Source organism: Pezoporus occidentalis, unplaced genomic scaffold (genome assembly GCF_034315485.1).
Source record: "Pezoporus occidentalis ecotype Australia unplaced genomic scaffold, CSIRO_AGI_Poc_V1 ctg143, whole genome shotgun sequence".
NCBI lineage: Eukaryota > Metazoa > Chordata > Aves > Psittaciformes > Psittacidae > Pezoporus > Pezoporus occidentalis.
In genome coordinates, this window is record NW_026913241.1 from 919,683 (window position 1) to 936,068 (window position 16,386).

Below are 16,386 nucleotides of genomic sequence, written 5' to 3' on the forward strand. Positions count from 1 at the left end.
GATAATATCTGTTACACATCACTTCTAAGTACTGTTCAAGATGCAATGATCAGGACACTTTGATGCCTGATTTTCTCCCCAGAGGACTGAAAGCTAACATAACCTCTTGGGGCAAGATACTGCTGCTACTTCAAGCTTGTATGTGCCTTGCAAAGCCGCCTGTGCCTTTCTAACCCAAGCAGCTTTAGGACTGGCATAAGAGGAAGCCTGAAATAGCAAGACAATAGGAGGCACCCATTGCTTAGGAGAAACCTACAGGCTGCAAGCAGCCTGTTCCCAGACAAGCACTGGGGAAAGCTATTGCTAGAAACTGGCAAACTGCCTAAAACCCCTGTGGGCGTTTTTAGCTGAGAGGTTGCAAGACCCTTACAGAGAGAGCAGGGAAAGTTCCAAACACCTCTGCAGCCAGGACACACAAGCACCATGGTAAAATCTGATACACAAGGAAAATGCGATACAGGCCAACTCAAGAAGGGGAGCTTTTAGAACACCACTAAGTAGAGCTTATGGGAGAATATTTCACACCCTGGGATACAGCATATTAATAAAGCTATTTCTCCTCCTGGTAAAGTTAGTCTTTTAATACCCCAAGGACCCAGAAGTGAGAAGATTGCAGCTGCGGAAGCCAGGGAACATTACTGAGAGCAGCTGAAGCTGCAGCATAGGAGTTATCCTACAGCCTGCTCCATATCTTTAAAAGCTCCTCTGCTTTGTAGCAAAAGCAACCTTCTGCAGAGTTTAAATTCATTAAGCATCTACACAGATTTGCTGCAAACCTGGAAGTGCACACTACATCACTTTCGTCAGCTCTGTTTAAAAGAAACTCACTGTTTCTTATCCATGGTAGCTAGCAACAGGTCAGACAAATTGCTACTGCACACAAGTCACTCCAGCCTTAAAATGCCCAACTGCTAATGTACCCTGCAAGTGTGCTCAATTCCCAAAGGCCAAAAAGGTTGCCCTATTTTATTTTTTTAAACCTACTACTTTTTAAACCTATTATTTGGGGGTTTTGCCCTATTTTATTTTTTTCTGTGCTCCATTTTATTGGAACACAGAAATAGAAAACAAATAATTCTAGTGAAATAAGATTGTTAGTGTAGATGCTGATTCTTCCATTCATGCAGAGTAGTTTTAATACTCCAGATATGTATAATACACCTTTCCTTAGTATTGATTATGCCCAAATGTACAGGGTTCCTATGACTTTTAAGAGTTTTACATCATGCCACTAAAACAATTCACTGAAATAAGAGACATTAAAGTTAGATCAAAGAGAAGTGTGACGAGATTTTATTGGCACAAACCCAGAACCATGGCTAGGGCAGCACTGTTTTCTTTGCTGGGGGGAGCTGCGTTTTGGTTTTATGGGTTTTTCTAATGTGACATATGAAAAATTATATTTCTAATATAATACTCATTTTCATTTGTGTTTGCCTGAAGTACTGCGGTTCTGGGTCCTGCCAGCTCATAAGAACATGTGCCGTTGCATGCTCAGAATAGCCAAGGCCAAGGAGATGGCAGACACAGAGGAAGCCTGTACTTACATGTTCTCGATTTTCTGAACCATCCCAAACTCAAACAGAACTGGGCAAATTTAACACTGCAAAGTTACGTTGTAATGAAATCTCTCATTTTAATAAACAGTAGCAACTAAATCAGTACCTTAGTAAAATATCATCTATTATTTGAACAATCTTGCTCTGTGCTCAAATTTGGTTTTCACTGTGGTTGGCCACAATAAAATAGCTAAATGCACCCTGCTTCTGGTCCATTGTGTATTTTTCAGGTTGACAACACTCATGAAGTTGCTAGATGCTATGTTTAAAAAGAATAAGGAAAAGCGGAACATCAAGACTAAAAGTAAAGCCACCTTAGACCATTACAATTTCTGAGGCTTTGATTTACTGCATTACTGTGGATAGCAATGTAGGCAGAGAGGGATGGGCTGGGTACTTGAAAACAACAAACTAGGATGTCAAACTGGAGAGACATCAATTTGATGGATGGACCACTTGGCGGATAAAGAACTGGCTGGATGGCCGCACACAAAGAGTTGTGGTCAATGGCTCAATGTCCAGCTGGACACCAGTAACGAGTGATGTCCCTCAGGGATCGGTGTTGGGACCGGTCTTGTTCAACATCTTTGTTTCTGACATGGGCAGTGGGATTGAGTGCGCCCTCAGCAAGTTTGTCCATGACACCAAGCTGTGTGGTTCGGTTGATACGCTGGAGGGAAGGAATGCCATCCAGAGGGACCCTGACAGGCTTGTGAGGTGGGCTGATGCCAACCTCATGAAGTTTAACCATGACAAGTGCAAGGTCCTACACCTGGGTCGGAGCGATCCCAGGCACAGCTACAGGTTGGGCAGAGAAGAGATTCAGAGCAGCCCTGCAGAGAAGGACTTGGGGGTGTTGGTCGACGAGAAAATGAACATGAGCCGGCTTCAGTGTGCACTTGCAGCCCAGAAAGCCAACCGTATCCTGGGCTGCATCAAAAGGAGCATGACCAGCAGGTTGAAGAAGGTGATCCTGCCCCTCACCTCTGCTCTTGTGAGACCTCACCTGAAATATTGTGTGCAGTTCTGGTGTCCTCAACATAAAAAGGACATGGAGCTGTTGGAACAAGTCCAGAGGAGGGCCACAAGGATGATCAGGGGACTGGAGCACCTCCTGTATGAAGACAGGCTGAGAAAGTTGGGGCTGTTCAGCCTGGAGAAGAGAAGGCTGCATGGAGACCTCATAGCAGCCTTCCAGTATCTGAAGGAGGCCTATGCTGGGGAGGGACTCTTCATTAGGGACTGTGGTGACAGGACAAAGGGTAATGGGTTAAAACTTAAGGAGGGGAAGTATAGATTGGGTATAAGAAAGAAGTTCTTTACTGTGAAGGTGGTGAGGCACTGGAATGGGTCACCCAGGGAAGTTGTGAATGCTCCATCCCTGGCGGTGTTCAAGGCCAGGTTGGATGAAGTCTTGGGTGGCATGGCTTAGTGTGAGGTGTCCCTGCCCATGGCAGGGGGGTTGGAACTCAATGATCTTAAGGTCCTTTCCAACCCTAACTATTCTATGATTCTATGATTTCACCCTGCCATACTCCAGGGGCATGACAGCACATACAAAATAGACTCTACCTGTGATCCAAGCTGTGCAGCTGCACTTTGCCTTGAGCCAATACTGGGCTAATGCTCCTTGTGCTTCAGTGAGCTGGAAGCACAAGTCGAGCTTCTGGGTACCATCTGCAAGCAACTATGCAGGCACAGCACAAGCCCAGGATCCCAAACAGCAATGATCAAGTGGAAACAACAGGAACTAACAAAGTTTCCTCAAACAGGAGCCTCTGTGTGCATTTTCCCATATCCAGTAAAGGTTTGATTAACACAGCATCACAACACTAATCCTTAGCTAGCAAAAGAAACTTCCATGTTTTGTCTCCTCTCATTCATATTTTCCAGCAAATACAGCATCTCTGCAAAGTTCCTGATCAGCTCTAAAGAGGGCACAGTAATCAGCGAGTTGTACAGACAAGAAAGCCTGTTTCCAACCCCCTCACTGTGAGGCCAATGTTATTTTTCCAAAAGCTAGTCTGCAGTAAACTGAAAATACAAACCAGACCCTCATAAGCAGTCTTTCTCTCTCCATATATATATACATATATATATGGAGCAACCTCTCCTTCTCCTTGATACTATTTTTCACTCTAGTTTGGATGGAGTCCTTTCTAATCATGCGAAGAAATATAATACTTAATGTCTGAACAAACACAGCCTGTTCCCCATGATGACTAAAACTCTGGCTCAAGACCACCCTCCCGGACGTTGCATTTAAGCCCCAGAAATAAAGTGGGCAAAGTCTGTATGTTGCAATAAAAATAACCCAAATCCTGGTAGCTATTGTATGCACTTAATGCACTTATTAATCATGATAGACAGCCTTGTAAAACCTGCACAAGACAGTAAAGACTGTAAAGAACACTACACAGACGAGCATTGGATGAGTTCCTGAAACTCAGAAGGGAAGAACAGATCTAGGAAAAAGAAAGAAAAATATAGAAATCGAGGAAAAGAAGAAACTGAGGCAACAGTATCCACAGTTCAAGCAAAACCATCTTCCTGCTAGAGGGGACAAAATTCAACATTAGTGTATCTCAGTCCTCTACTAAATGCGTTGATGGCTGATATAATGACATAAGAAATAAAGCTCAAACAGGTAACACAAAGGCAGAAGCATGTATCTATATCCCAGAGCAAACAATCATGACACGGACAATATACTTTCTGCTAAATTATTATTCAACATGGGCTTGATCCTGCAAGTCCCTGTGCAAACAGCAGCAGTCTGAACAAGCTACAGGTAACTCACGCCAGCCACGATCAAGCCCTTAATCACACTGTAACCTGCTTTAGATCCAAGCCCTGAAGTAAGGGCAGGTCATTTCCCAGAGAGAGACACCCACGCGGCAAGTTGAAATGAGTACTTAAAGGGGATGCATGTGCACAGGTTATGAGGTTTCTCTTCCGAGATTCTTGAGGGCATAGAAATCTCCACAGCTCAGTGAATATTGCTGCTAACCTCGAGATCATTATGTCAGACTCTAATGTTGTTATTAAAGAAACAGATTAATCATCTCAGCCATCCACCCCTCTGACTACATTGGGATGTTTTTATACAAACAAATAAAATTCCTACACAGGATGAAGTTACATAGAAAACCTACAAAGTAAGTGATAAGGAAGTCAACCCAAAGCAGACACTGACTAAGACGGCATTTGAATACTCCAGAATGTCAGTACTTGCTCTTTTCTCAAAAGATAAAACCTTGTTATTATAAGCAAACAGTAGTTGGAGACTGGATAGCATCTATGCCAAGAACCCATGGGTGAAAACATTAGCAAGAGCACTCATTCAGAAATGTTTCGCTATTCTGCATGAATAAAATGGGGAGGAAGGCAGGGAAAAGAGGCTCCTGCCATCCTGCAGCCAAGACTTGCTCTTCAGGGTGAAAACCATGTTTTTACAGCACTTGGACACTCTTGTTTCTGTTGTTTTCTAATCTTTCATTAATCTTCCTTTTCTGTTTTTATTTCACGTAACATACACTGAAACCACCAGTGAATGCCCAAAATGTCATCATCACCTCAGCGAAGATTTCTTCACAGCATTCTGCAGCAGAGCCAACACCGTAACAGTCCCTGGGGCCCTACAGGAGGCATTTCCTGTATCACCTCTCTTCTTTCAAAGTGTCACGTCACAGGCAAAAAACGAAAGTGTGTAGGAATGAGAAGATCCCAACAGACAGCCCACAACATGCATACAACTTTCCATGATCCCTAATGTTTTCTTACTCCCTTATACAGATACTGCATACAGCCTACAAACAAGTGTCTCAAACACTATGCTCAGAATTGTGGGAGCTGTACAGAAAGGATGTGAAACAAAGCCCTGCCTTGAGAAAAGTAACTCTCCTCCCACGAGGCACTTCAAGGTGCACAGCAGCCAACCTGCTGGCTATGAAAATCTTTACTCCTAACTCCGAGCAAGTCAAGAAGTTTGCTCAACCTGAGCTGGCTGATGAGAATGGCCAGAGGAGCAACAAGATATCTACCTAGATAACAAGCAAAGCAAGATTTACAGGGAGGCAGAATACCACTTCTCAGATCACGAGCTATCCCGGAAAAAGATGTGCCTTGGGCACACAAGCCCTTCTTCACATCTGAAGGAGAAGCAGCAGGCTTCAAGGTCCTAGCCTGTGGCAGCTGCAACAATATTATTACTACAACTCAGTAGCTTCCCTCAAAGAGGGAAAATGTTGAGGCACTGATGGGAAAATAGCTCAGAACAACACAGGCAATCCCAGAGGGAGGATGAGAAGGAGATCGGAGGAAGCACTGGTCCCCTGGGCTCCCATCACAGGCAGACAGATGGCTGCTTTTAAACCATCCTGCCTCTAAGAAATGACTCAGACACCTGCAACTCATGTCAAGCTCCCAAAGGAAGACCAGCAGTCCAGGCTGGACTCACTGAACAAACACAAGTGAATACACTGAAGCACAAGAGAGCACGGCTGGGTCTGGCAGGGGGATAGACTCTTCTGCAAAGGCACAGACCTGATACCAACAGGCACGCATGCAGCTAGGGCATACCCAAAACTACAGGGAACAACAGCCCTCTTCAAAACCCAGCAAAGGACTCCAACTGTTTTCAGAAGCAACATACTACAGACCAACATGATCATGCTGACATGAGAAGGTAATAAAGTTGAGAATAAAACTGAACCTCAACAATCATTTAATCATATTACAACAAATGATTTTCCCAGCATGCTCCATTTACATCCTCCCAATATCACAAAACTCAGTTCTTCACAACAGCAATGAAGCTATACAGACTGACAGACAAACAAGGCTGATGCAAACCAAAGCAATTGGTCTCATTCGCCACAATTTTTTTGCCACCCTCTTCCTCCAAATGCAGCATCTGCAGTGCCAGGTGTGAGTGCAGTAGGAACAAAGCCACTACACTTGACAGCAATTCAGTGAACTCACAAATACTATAAAGGTAGCTGAAAAAGGGATGAATCAATAATACAGACAGAAATAGTGGAATAAGGTCAAGTCAGAAACAAAAAGGCTACTCCTAAAATATTAACGCACCAGATATCAACAGGAAGCAGCTCAGTCTGTAAAACAAGCACATCACAACAGCCACACCACCAGAAGGCAGCCACAAGGTTGCTACCTCAAACAGGTAACACTGAGTTATCACACTGGAATGCCAAATATTTAATGTCTCGGTGATAAAACAACATGTGTTCAATACCATAAGACTGTTCCTGCCCAAAGCAGCCCACAAACTCCACACACAAATTAAACGCTGACATCAGACAGATTCTGTTTTGTTGTAAGAACAAGAAAAGCAAACAAACATTTTGTTGTAAGGAACAAAATGTTGACCTCTGCAAATTTGGGAAGACTTCAAGAAACAACATAACTGCAGGGAAAAAATGTGCAGGGCAGCAGAATAAAGCTGTGTCTGGCCTTTAAAGGCTGACTCCCGTAAGCCTACGCAGCTCCGCTTCCCTCCAGACTCCTCAATGCCTCCCTTGCTGCTTCTACAAGCCCCACAAAGCAACAAACCCAACACCAAAATGAGTTTCAGACTGGTACATGCACTACAATTTATCCCAAAACTCTACCCTTCATGAGTCACTGTAAATACACATATAGACACAGATGCCCCCCCTCCCATTTGTCAGCATCCCAAAATACAAATGAGAAATAGCTGCTGAGCTGGATTGGCTCACCACATTTCTGCCAACTTAAAAAAAAAAAAATAATTAAAAAATAAAAAGTTCAGGGAGGGAGTTCAACAGAACGAGTCAAAATTCATCAGTCACACACAAACTGCATGTTATGAATGTATTTGAAGTTTTCCATGCAGTCTCTGGGTCACGCATTTTAACCGCACAAACTGCTCCCTGGAACCTTCAAATAATCAGCATTGTGGGTGTTTTCTGCTTGCTAACTGCATTGCCCATGAGCCACGTTTTGCTTTGTAAAGTTACAGAAGAGCCCTCACACTTTTGTAAGTGATATTTGGAGAACTTCTGTGAAAAGTGATGCAGATTTCATCAATGAAAAGTTTAAGAGTTGCAAAAAGAATATAATAAACAATCACAGCCTTCTAATGAGATTTTTCTTGGTCAGACATACCCCACACGTTTCCAGACATGACTAAACTCCAAGATTCCCATTTCCAATTAACACATGCGTGTTACTCAGTGAGCCCTCCCCCCCAAAGCCACTCAGCATGAGATTACTGCAGAATCTGATGGTCTTTAGTAGAATATCTGGCCTAGCTCCAGCTCCACCAGCCTCCATGCTTATTTTTATAGGCACAGCTTTGCGCTCTGGTATGCAACCCAACACCCAAGTCCATTAAACTTTCCATCAAATACACGTGAAATTGAACAACAGGTAACCAAGCTGTAGTCTGTCCTCTAACTGTTTGGAGTACACTTATTGCTCTGTTTGCACCATGGCATGAAACTTTGCTATTTTTCTTGAAGGGTTTACAGCGACTATACCCAGGATGGTACAAGAGGGCTGTCAGGAGATCCAGCTCTCAATGCTCTCACAAAAAGGAGCTCCTACAGAGAAGATCTGGAATTTCAAAGGGGTAAATGGACCTGGCATTAGGATCTCCAACATCAAACATCCAGCATCAAACATTACTACTATGAAAGAGACTGGAAAAGACAAAAATTGTATTTTCTTCCATTGGAACAAGCCTTGTCATCTTTGACTACAGGGAGAGACTTGGCACTGTTCACTGATGGCTCGATCTGACTCTCACATCTCATTGAATGGTTTGGGTTGGAACGGACCTTCAAAGGTCACCTAGTACAACCCCTTGCAATGAGCAGGGCCATCTTTAACAGAGCCCTGTCCAACCTGACATTGAATGTTTCCAGGGATGGGGCATCTACCATCTCTCTAGGTAACCTGTTCCAGTGTTTTGCCAGCCTGATTGTAAAAGTTTCTTCCTTGTATCTAGTCTAAATCCACCTCCTTTTAGTTTAAAACTATTACCTATCATACTATTACCTATTACTGAAAAGTTTGTCCCCATCTTTCTTATAAGCCCCCTTTGTTGGTTTACCTATAAAGACAGGCTACACATATATGCAATGTCTGGCCAACATTACAGCATTTTCAAAGCTAACAGAACTCACTCCTCACATCAAACCCTTTTGAAGGTTATAACTGCAACTCCATTTTAAAACTAACATATGTAGCACAGATATGGCTAGCAGTCTACAGGAAACTGCTTAGAATTTGATGTTGAGTAAGCCCTGGTTTACTGCTGTAGAAACATTTCAATTCATTCATATGGCTTCAGTTTGATGCAGTTTTTTAAACTTTGACACAACTTCTGGCAATGCCTACAATGCAGCATCGACATAAGAACTGAACTTAACCCAACAACTGAGCCGTAAAAAGACAAACCCATTCCTACTGCTCTTGGAAAGCATCCTAAGAGGTCAGCTTGTGTATGTAGCTTGTTAGAGCTTAAGAAATCTGCAGTCTTTGTTACACACCAACAGTAGCACTTTAACAGTCCAATCTGGTTGCCCCAAGATAGCATTGAAACTATGAATTTTACACAGTAAAACAAACGTTACTTCCAAATGGAACAAAGGCTTTATTGTGCCCATCTGAGTCTAGAAACAGAAACTGAAAGTGTAGTTTTCATGAGTAAAGTCTGGGGAGAAGAGAGTGGGTTGCAATAAGGAGAAGAGTTTGCAGTTGAAAATTAACGTGGTTGTTACTGTGAGCACCATTCCAACTTTAAAAAAGTCTTCTACAATACACAACAGTGGCGTGAAATTTGCAGGGCAGCAGAACTCAGCTGGTAGGAAAAGGAGATAAAGTTCCTCAAGTGATTTAGTAAATAACACCATGCAGGATCACAAACTAGCATCATGTGGCACAGACATAAACATTTCTTTCCACCATTGATGTAGTGAATGCTTTCATACTTGGAAAGATTGACAATATTTTGCCTTCATAGTGTGGATTCACAACCAGTACTTGAAAGACCTTAAAAAAAAACCCAAACGAACAACTCCTGATCAAAAAACCTTGGAGATAAAAAGGGTAAATGATGGTGCAACAAACTACACCAGAATGATTTAGGAAAGAAAGAAAAGAAAAAGAAACTAACCAAAAACTATACCACGAAAAAACCTCCTTTGGTTCTGGCAACAGTTCACACCTCTCAAAAGAGCACATTTAAGTACTAGGCTTTCCCACCTGCAAGGCAAAGGATCTTACACTGCAAAAGAAGTGTGACACCTGGTATCACCTGCCAAAGCACATAATGCAGCTAATTACACTGCATGTCAGTGCCAGGCCCAGCTGAATCAGAACCAGGGGGGAATAACATGCTTCACTGTCACTGTCTCAAGCAACTGTGTGTTTGAACATGGTTGTCAGCCTAGCACTTAATAACAGATAAAAATAAACCAGATTAGCCATTTGTCATTCAAACTGATTTATTTCAAGAAAAAGCTATCCAGCCTAAATTAAATAGAAACATGTAACTAAATACTTTGCAATCCATAGTAATTTACAATGGGAAAAAAATAAAACAAAACACCATGAGAAATCCACTCCCGCATGACTTACAGCAATATTTCTAAGAGACTGTGTAGTCTAGTGTAACCTCACAAAATAGGTTTGTATCCTTAATGATTTAAACGGAACTTTCAAATATGACCCAAAGAGTGGGCAAGGTAGAGATTGTCTTCTTCAATCTCTGGGCAAATACTTCCCTTTCCTTTTCTTCTCCTTCATATTTTCTTGAAGTGAAGTGGAATGAGATGATTCAGTAACACTCACTTTTACTGTAGGTATCAGGAATATAGTTAACCCTAAAACTGGGGTTAATCATACAAGCCACTGACTAAAGAAACCCTCTGAATCGCACAACAGGCAGCCACTGCAGCTGTTGACAATGGAAAACTTGCCAAAAGCAAGACAAAAGAGCAGCAGGGGACCCTCGTATCTACCTGCCTGTATGAACATCCAGGGGCTATCAAGAGGGACCAGACCGCATCTTCAAGCCACAAGGAAAATCGAAGCCACAAATGTTTGGAAATGTAACTCTCACAGGTACCAATGTGTTGGGGTTTTAACCGCTATGGAAGCAAACTTTACAAATACAGATCATTTTGGTTTCTTCCCCAACAAGGTTTTAAGGGATACTGAGAGTCTTTGTCTTATTTTGTCAGCCCAAACTTAAGGAGGTGGAGGTTATACAATAGCTGATAGACGTAACTGCACATTTCCAAGCTAATGCCTACAGGAAAGAGAACATTACTCTAGCAGAAAGACACAGCAAACCATGAATAGCAGAAGTACAGAAGCACAGACTATAACTAAGGGACAGAAGTAGTAAACAAAAATGACACAATCCTCCCATACTGGAAGATGGAAAAGTAGAATGAAGCCATGAAGGTTCAAATGCTTAGCATGAAGGAAAAATACAGACACAATGAAAATTAAAAGGGGGGGGGGGGGGGTGGGCTAAGTTATAATTAAGTACAGAACACATGTATTTGATTGTAGTAAGCTGCAGACAATCACTTGCAGATCGTAGCTATGGTCTGGCTTAACTATTTCAACTTTACTCTTAAAAGACTTATCTTTCACCAGCAGTCTTGGAAGCCTACAAATCATCAAGTTCTCACAGCCTCAGCAGTACAACAGATGCAATACTGAGGACATTTTCACAAAAATGGAACAAAGATGAAGCAGGAAATGAAAGGCTTCACTGGAATTAGTTTGTCTCTTCATTCCCTGCGTGTTTCAACTGTCAGTTCACAACATCTCTCCTACTTATCATCACTCCTAGATTAATATGCCTGAAGATTTTGATTACTTCCACATATAGCCAAAATCACTGTTTCTACTTTAAAGTCCAACCATTCTAATAAACACTTTTTTTTTCTGCAAGTCCAAGATAGCAGGCAACTTATAAGCTAGCCCAAGCATATTCCAAGCATGTATTGTTTCATCATCAACCTGCTCGAACATCCTGGCAGTGCCTTCCCTGTAAAGTGAATTATTTGTAACTGTGATGTCCCCTGACAATAGGACTATCAAAGTTACTGTCATCATCAGTTCTGGAACTGTTTTTTTATGAAAATCAGAGGTGCACCACATTGTGCAAGGGGAAAAAGAAAAAATATCCCAGATAGAAAAGATCAAATGCAAACAATACAGTACAGGAAAGACTGCAGCAAAAGAAAGGTTAAAAATGTCCCTAATATAATAGATTATGTTCAGACATTCAGTCTATGTGTATCCTTATAAACAAACACATATTTTAATAATTACAACATAGCTGCTCACAGGATGCTATTTGTTAACATATACTTACATATACTTCATTGTGGTCAAAGCGCTTTTTCAGATTATTGATGAACGAATCTTCATTAAGCGGCTCTAAAAGAACCATATCCCCCACCCCTATCATGTCATCTAAAAGTGACATTTTGACCTCCATTTTGGCCATTTTCTCCTGCAAAGAAAGAAACAAGAAAAAGACAAAGAGTGAAGTTAGCTCAAAATTATTCTAATTATTCACAGGCATTATCCAGTAACACTATTTGAAGAATACAAGTGAAAAACCCATTGAATGATACTACTTTGAAACCATTTTTCCAAGGAACATTCTCAAAGTCATTCAGTCTACCCAGATAGTACACAAAATTCCAAAACTTTAACTTCTAAGAGTCAACAATGCCTTCTAGTCCATCATACATTAAATATGAAACTGCAAGAAACAGGAATGAAGATTCCAGTGGGCACCACATCCAGATTTTTTGGACTACATCATTACAGTGTTCAAGTGTACACAAACCCAAGTTTTACCAAGAGCTGCATCAACATCTCCAGTTTATCAAATTAGGGTTTCAATTTCTCAATGCCCTAATCTGAATTTTTTTCTCACCCTTACTTGCTTTTCTTCAACTCTATCAAGTTTTACATGGAAACCAAGTGAACCCACTCAGAGACAAAAACCACACTCTTTTATCGTAATTCATAAACCCTGTACACTAGGAGTGCCTATATTCCAGTACACTACTGCTCTTGGTTATGCAAGGCTATCAAATGACTTCATTTCCTAACCAGACACAATTAAGTTGTGGATTTATTTTTAATTTTATTGCTTAAGGGAGCATTTTTGTTGGGCAGCAACAATCCAGTGACAAGTGGAGACTCTGCATCACTATAACTGGAGTTGCAAAAAGGAAGCTGGGCTTAAACAGGGGACCAGGATCAAACAAAGGCACCAAGTAATTCAGACAAAGAAGTCAAGGTCAGGCCAAAACTTAACACCTATTTGATCCTCCCAGCCTTTTATCCTCCCAATACAAAGGCTAGGGACGATTAACAAAGCTCCTCAAGAACTCCAGGCACACAGTTACTGCTTTCAGCTTTCACGAGAAGACTGAAAAATGGCTGTACTAGCACTGCTGGCCTGCAAACGGGGAACCACAGATGAGAGAACAACTTTGCTAACAACAAAAACCAAGAACCAGCTACCGCACAGCTACACAGAACAACAGCAGAACTTCACAGGTCAGCTGCAACCTCCCAGCTATGAAATGCTATCAGGCTGTCCCCTCTCCCCCTATCACTGCAGCATTATTTTAATTCTAAATATTTGTTCTTGTTTCTCAAAGCACCGTAAAAATACCTCATACAATCAGCCTTAACTTGCCATAGTAGCTACCCATCACATAACTAATTTTAACCAAGCAAAGCCTTTTATCTTTTGCTTCTGTCCACAGCCACCGCTTTACTACGTTATTTCATTTTTTGAGCAGTGAGTGGCATTTGAGAGATATGAGGTCAAGACTTAAGTTGTGTTTGATGTTTTTCCAAATTCAACGAAGAGAAACACAGCTCCACAGGCAGCTAATGGAAGTGATACAACAAGACCCCCCAAACCTGAACCAAGCCTGGGAATTACTAGAAATTCACATGGAAATGCAAAAACAGTGCTGAACTCTGGTAACCAACCAAAGCTGAGTCAACTCTGCTAAACAAACAAGGGAGCTTTTATTTTAAACAAAAACACTGGACAAATATTTTTTGTAGAAAAAGATACTTCTATTCTTAAAAGTTCACAAAAAAAATTTTAAGCATTCACAAAATCTTTTCAGAGGTATCTTCAACTTCTGCATCCCATTAAGACCCATGCTTTAAACTATCGGTCTTGTTTCAATGACCTAATTACTTCCTATACACCAACTAATGCTCAAAAAATTTTTGAATGCTCCTTCTTAAGTATGGAACTTATTAAATTTTGGGTTTGTAGCCAAAAACAAACAAAAAAGAGACAACATAAAAATCCTAATATGGGCAATTTCAGCCTAAAATTTAAGTTCTAACTCATCTACCACTGTGAAATTACATACCACCTACCACACTTCATGCATCACTGCTTGGGAATTTCAAGAGCAAGAGCAGCCAAACCCATAAAGAGTATACACTTATTCCAAAAATCAGAGGCATATTTTGCAGAAAAGGTGCACAAAGACACTATAGCTACTACTAAAAGCTGGATCAGAAAGTTGTATACAAATATTAATTTACCAATACATTTGAAAAGTTCCATTTTATGCTCAAAGGTTAATTTTCAACTTGCTTTTTCCCACAATAATTTAACATCATACTATGGTTGAAATATTTCCATTAACTTGCAAGCTAGAAAATATTAGAAACATAGCTCACAATATGCCTAGACACCTCATTTAACACTGATATTTGCAATAGCTTAGCCATTACAAAATATTCATTAAAGACTGTCTCATACACTGACGCATGATTTAAGAGTATTCTGCCATACCAATGTTGTTAGCCCCCACTTTGTGCTATGAATGCAATCATAAACCCCGCTCTGTCTTAGCAAACAGCAAAGGGAAATCCAGCAAACTTGTGGGATAATTTGATGGTCTATCTGAGGTAACAAGTGGGGAAAAAAGCACTGTTAAGAAAAGCCAACCATGTTTAAACATACATTAAGCAACTAGATGTAATTTAATCAATAATAGAATTTCATCTCTTAGAAGTATTATTAGATGAATATATACAGCACTTTCAAAACAGCAAATAACAATTTTAAAAGTAGCTGCTAAAAAAAACCTCAAAAAACAGCATTACCAGAAAAAAAATAAAAAACAAACCTTTGCTACATTGCAAGATTAAACTTTAGTCAAGATTTCAGCAATATGCCACTAAGCTCAGAAACTGAATGCAAATCCATGTCCAAGTATTTGTATTTGCCATATACTCAAGGATGCCTTGCAGCTGAAAATCCTTTCCCACCAGTGCTGGTGACAACGTGACCACCACCATTTGGACAGTAAGACATAAAAGTAAGTGGCTTCTACCTATGCTTGTATCCATGCACCTTTAAAAAGATGAATGTTTCTCAAGAATCATTTCAAGAACCAGAAGCATGAGAGGAATGGGACCAAAACACGCTCTCAGTGCATTAGAGATCAGTAAGGATTGAAACCACAGCTGTGCTGGTGAGAGAGCAAACACTGGCAAACAGGAAATCAGGTTCCAGGAAAGAACCAGAACGGGCTGTGTCCTTTAAAACAAGGACACCTTTAGTGATTTTCAAACAAAGACTGCTGAATAGGGGAAGGTGGATGGAAGTACTGCTGTTAGGCTCCATTTGCACTCTGCTGTAATTTCAAACTGGAAAGTCAATAAAGAATAGCCTCAAAATATAAGCAGTACTCCCCCAATTTACCTACTACCTTGCTCTTGTGACTGCAATGTCTCATTCTGTTGACATCAAGGAAAATGAGTGTTGTATGAAGATTGCAGCTGCAAATTATTAATATAGCAACAAATTAGCTCAGCAAAAATCCCAAAATTCTTGTAACACTTGCAGTCTGCCAGTCATATTCTTCCTCAAACATTCCCTGATCTCTTCCACACCCACTTAAGTCTTCTCCCACATTTACCCTTCTTATCCCCAGAGCAAACATCGGCAGCATTTCAGAACATCTCCCTGCTCTCCATTTGTCAAATCTGTTCTTCCTCACTTTGGTCTCCTATCTAGGCATTAATTCAATGGAGTGAGAAAACTTTCAACACATTTCCGTTCCCAGAAAAATGAAAACATATTATTCAGCAATCTTTCACAGCTTGATCTGTTTTTATGTTGGACAACATGCTCGGGAGGAGCATGCTAAGTCTGTAAAATGCTTTTATCCACACGCTCCCACACTACACGTAGCATTTTGAAACACAGACAGTTGTATCTACTACTTGCAAGGCCTGGGATTGCCATTCAGATAGTTCAGCTAAATCTAAAACTTTCTTGTCTCTCTTAGCCACAAGGATGGCAAATTAACAATTCCGCTATTCCACAGCCAGAGCAGCCTCACCATTGGCCAACCTGAAACAAGAGCTAACAAAAACTATAAATAGAAGATGATACAGAGAATAGTCAAAACCCCAAAAGCCTTGTACAATTAAGTTCCCACATTCTCTAAGCGGGAAATGAAGTAATACCCCATTACTGGCATACAGCATGTTAGAGAATTATCCAAGGTTTTCCACAACAGCCTCATACAGTAAAACAGCAACAACTGTCAGCATCTTCCTACAGATGTGCAGTCCTTAGCACACGTTTGCATTTGCTGCATTGGAATTACCATTCACTGCAGAGGTAGCTTGTTTTTCTTTTGTGGCATTGTAGCAAAACGGCAATTTCCCTACCATCAAAATTGACACAACAGATGTACCCAATATATGCTTCTAGCTTTGACTATTAAAAACAAACAAACAAACA

General features: G+C 40.9%; 1 protein-coding gene across 3 annotated transcripts in view; it reads right to left on the reverse strand.

Annotated features, from left to right (window-relative positions):
- The window catches only part of MYO1B (myosin IB), a 115,492-nt gene that overhangs the window by 87,025 nt on the left and 12,081 nt on the right, over nt 1-16,386 (reverse strand). For all 3 annotated transcript variants that reach the window (XM_062610001.1, XM_062610004.1, XM_062610003.1), the window contains one exon: nt 11,944-12,084. In XM_062610001.1, coding sequence (XP_062465985.1) covers nt 11,944-12,078 — 135 coding nt within the window. In that variant the 5' untranslated portion in view covers nt 12,079-12,084. Of the gene's footprint in view, nt 1-11,943; nt 12,085-16,386 lie in introns of those variants that run through there.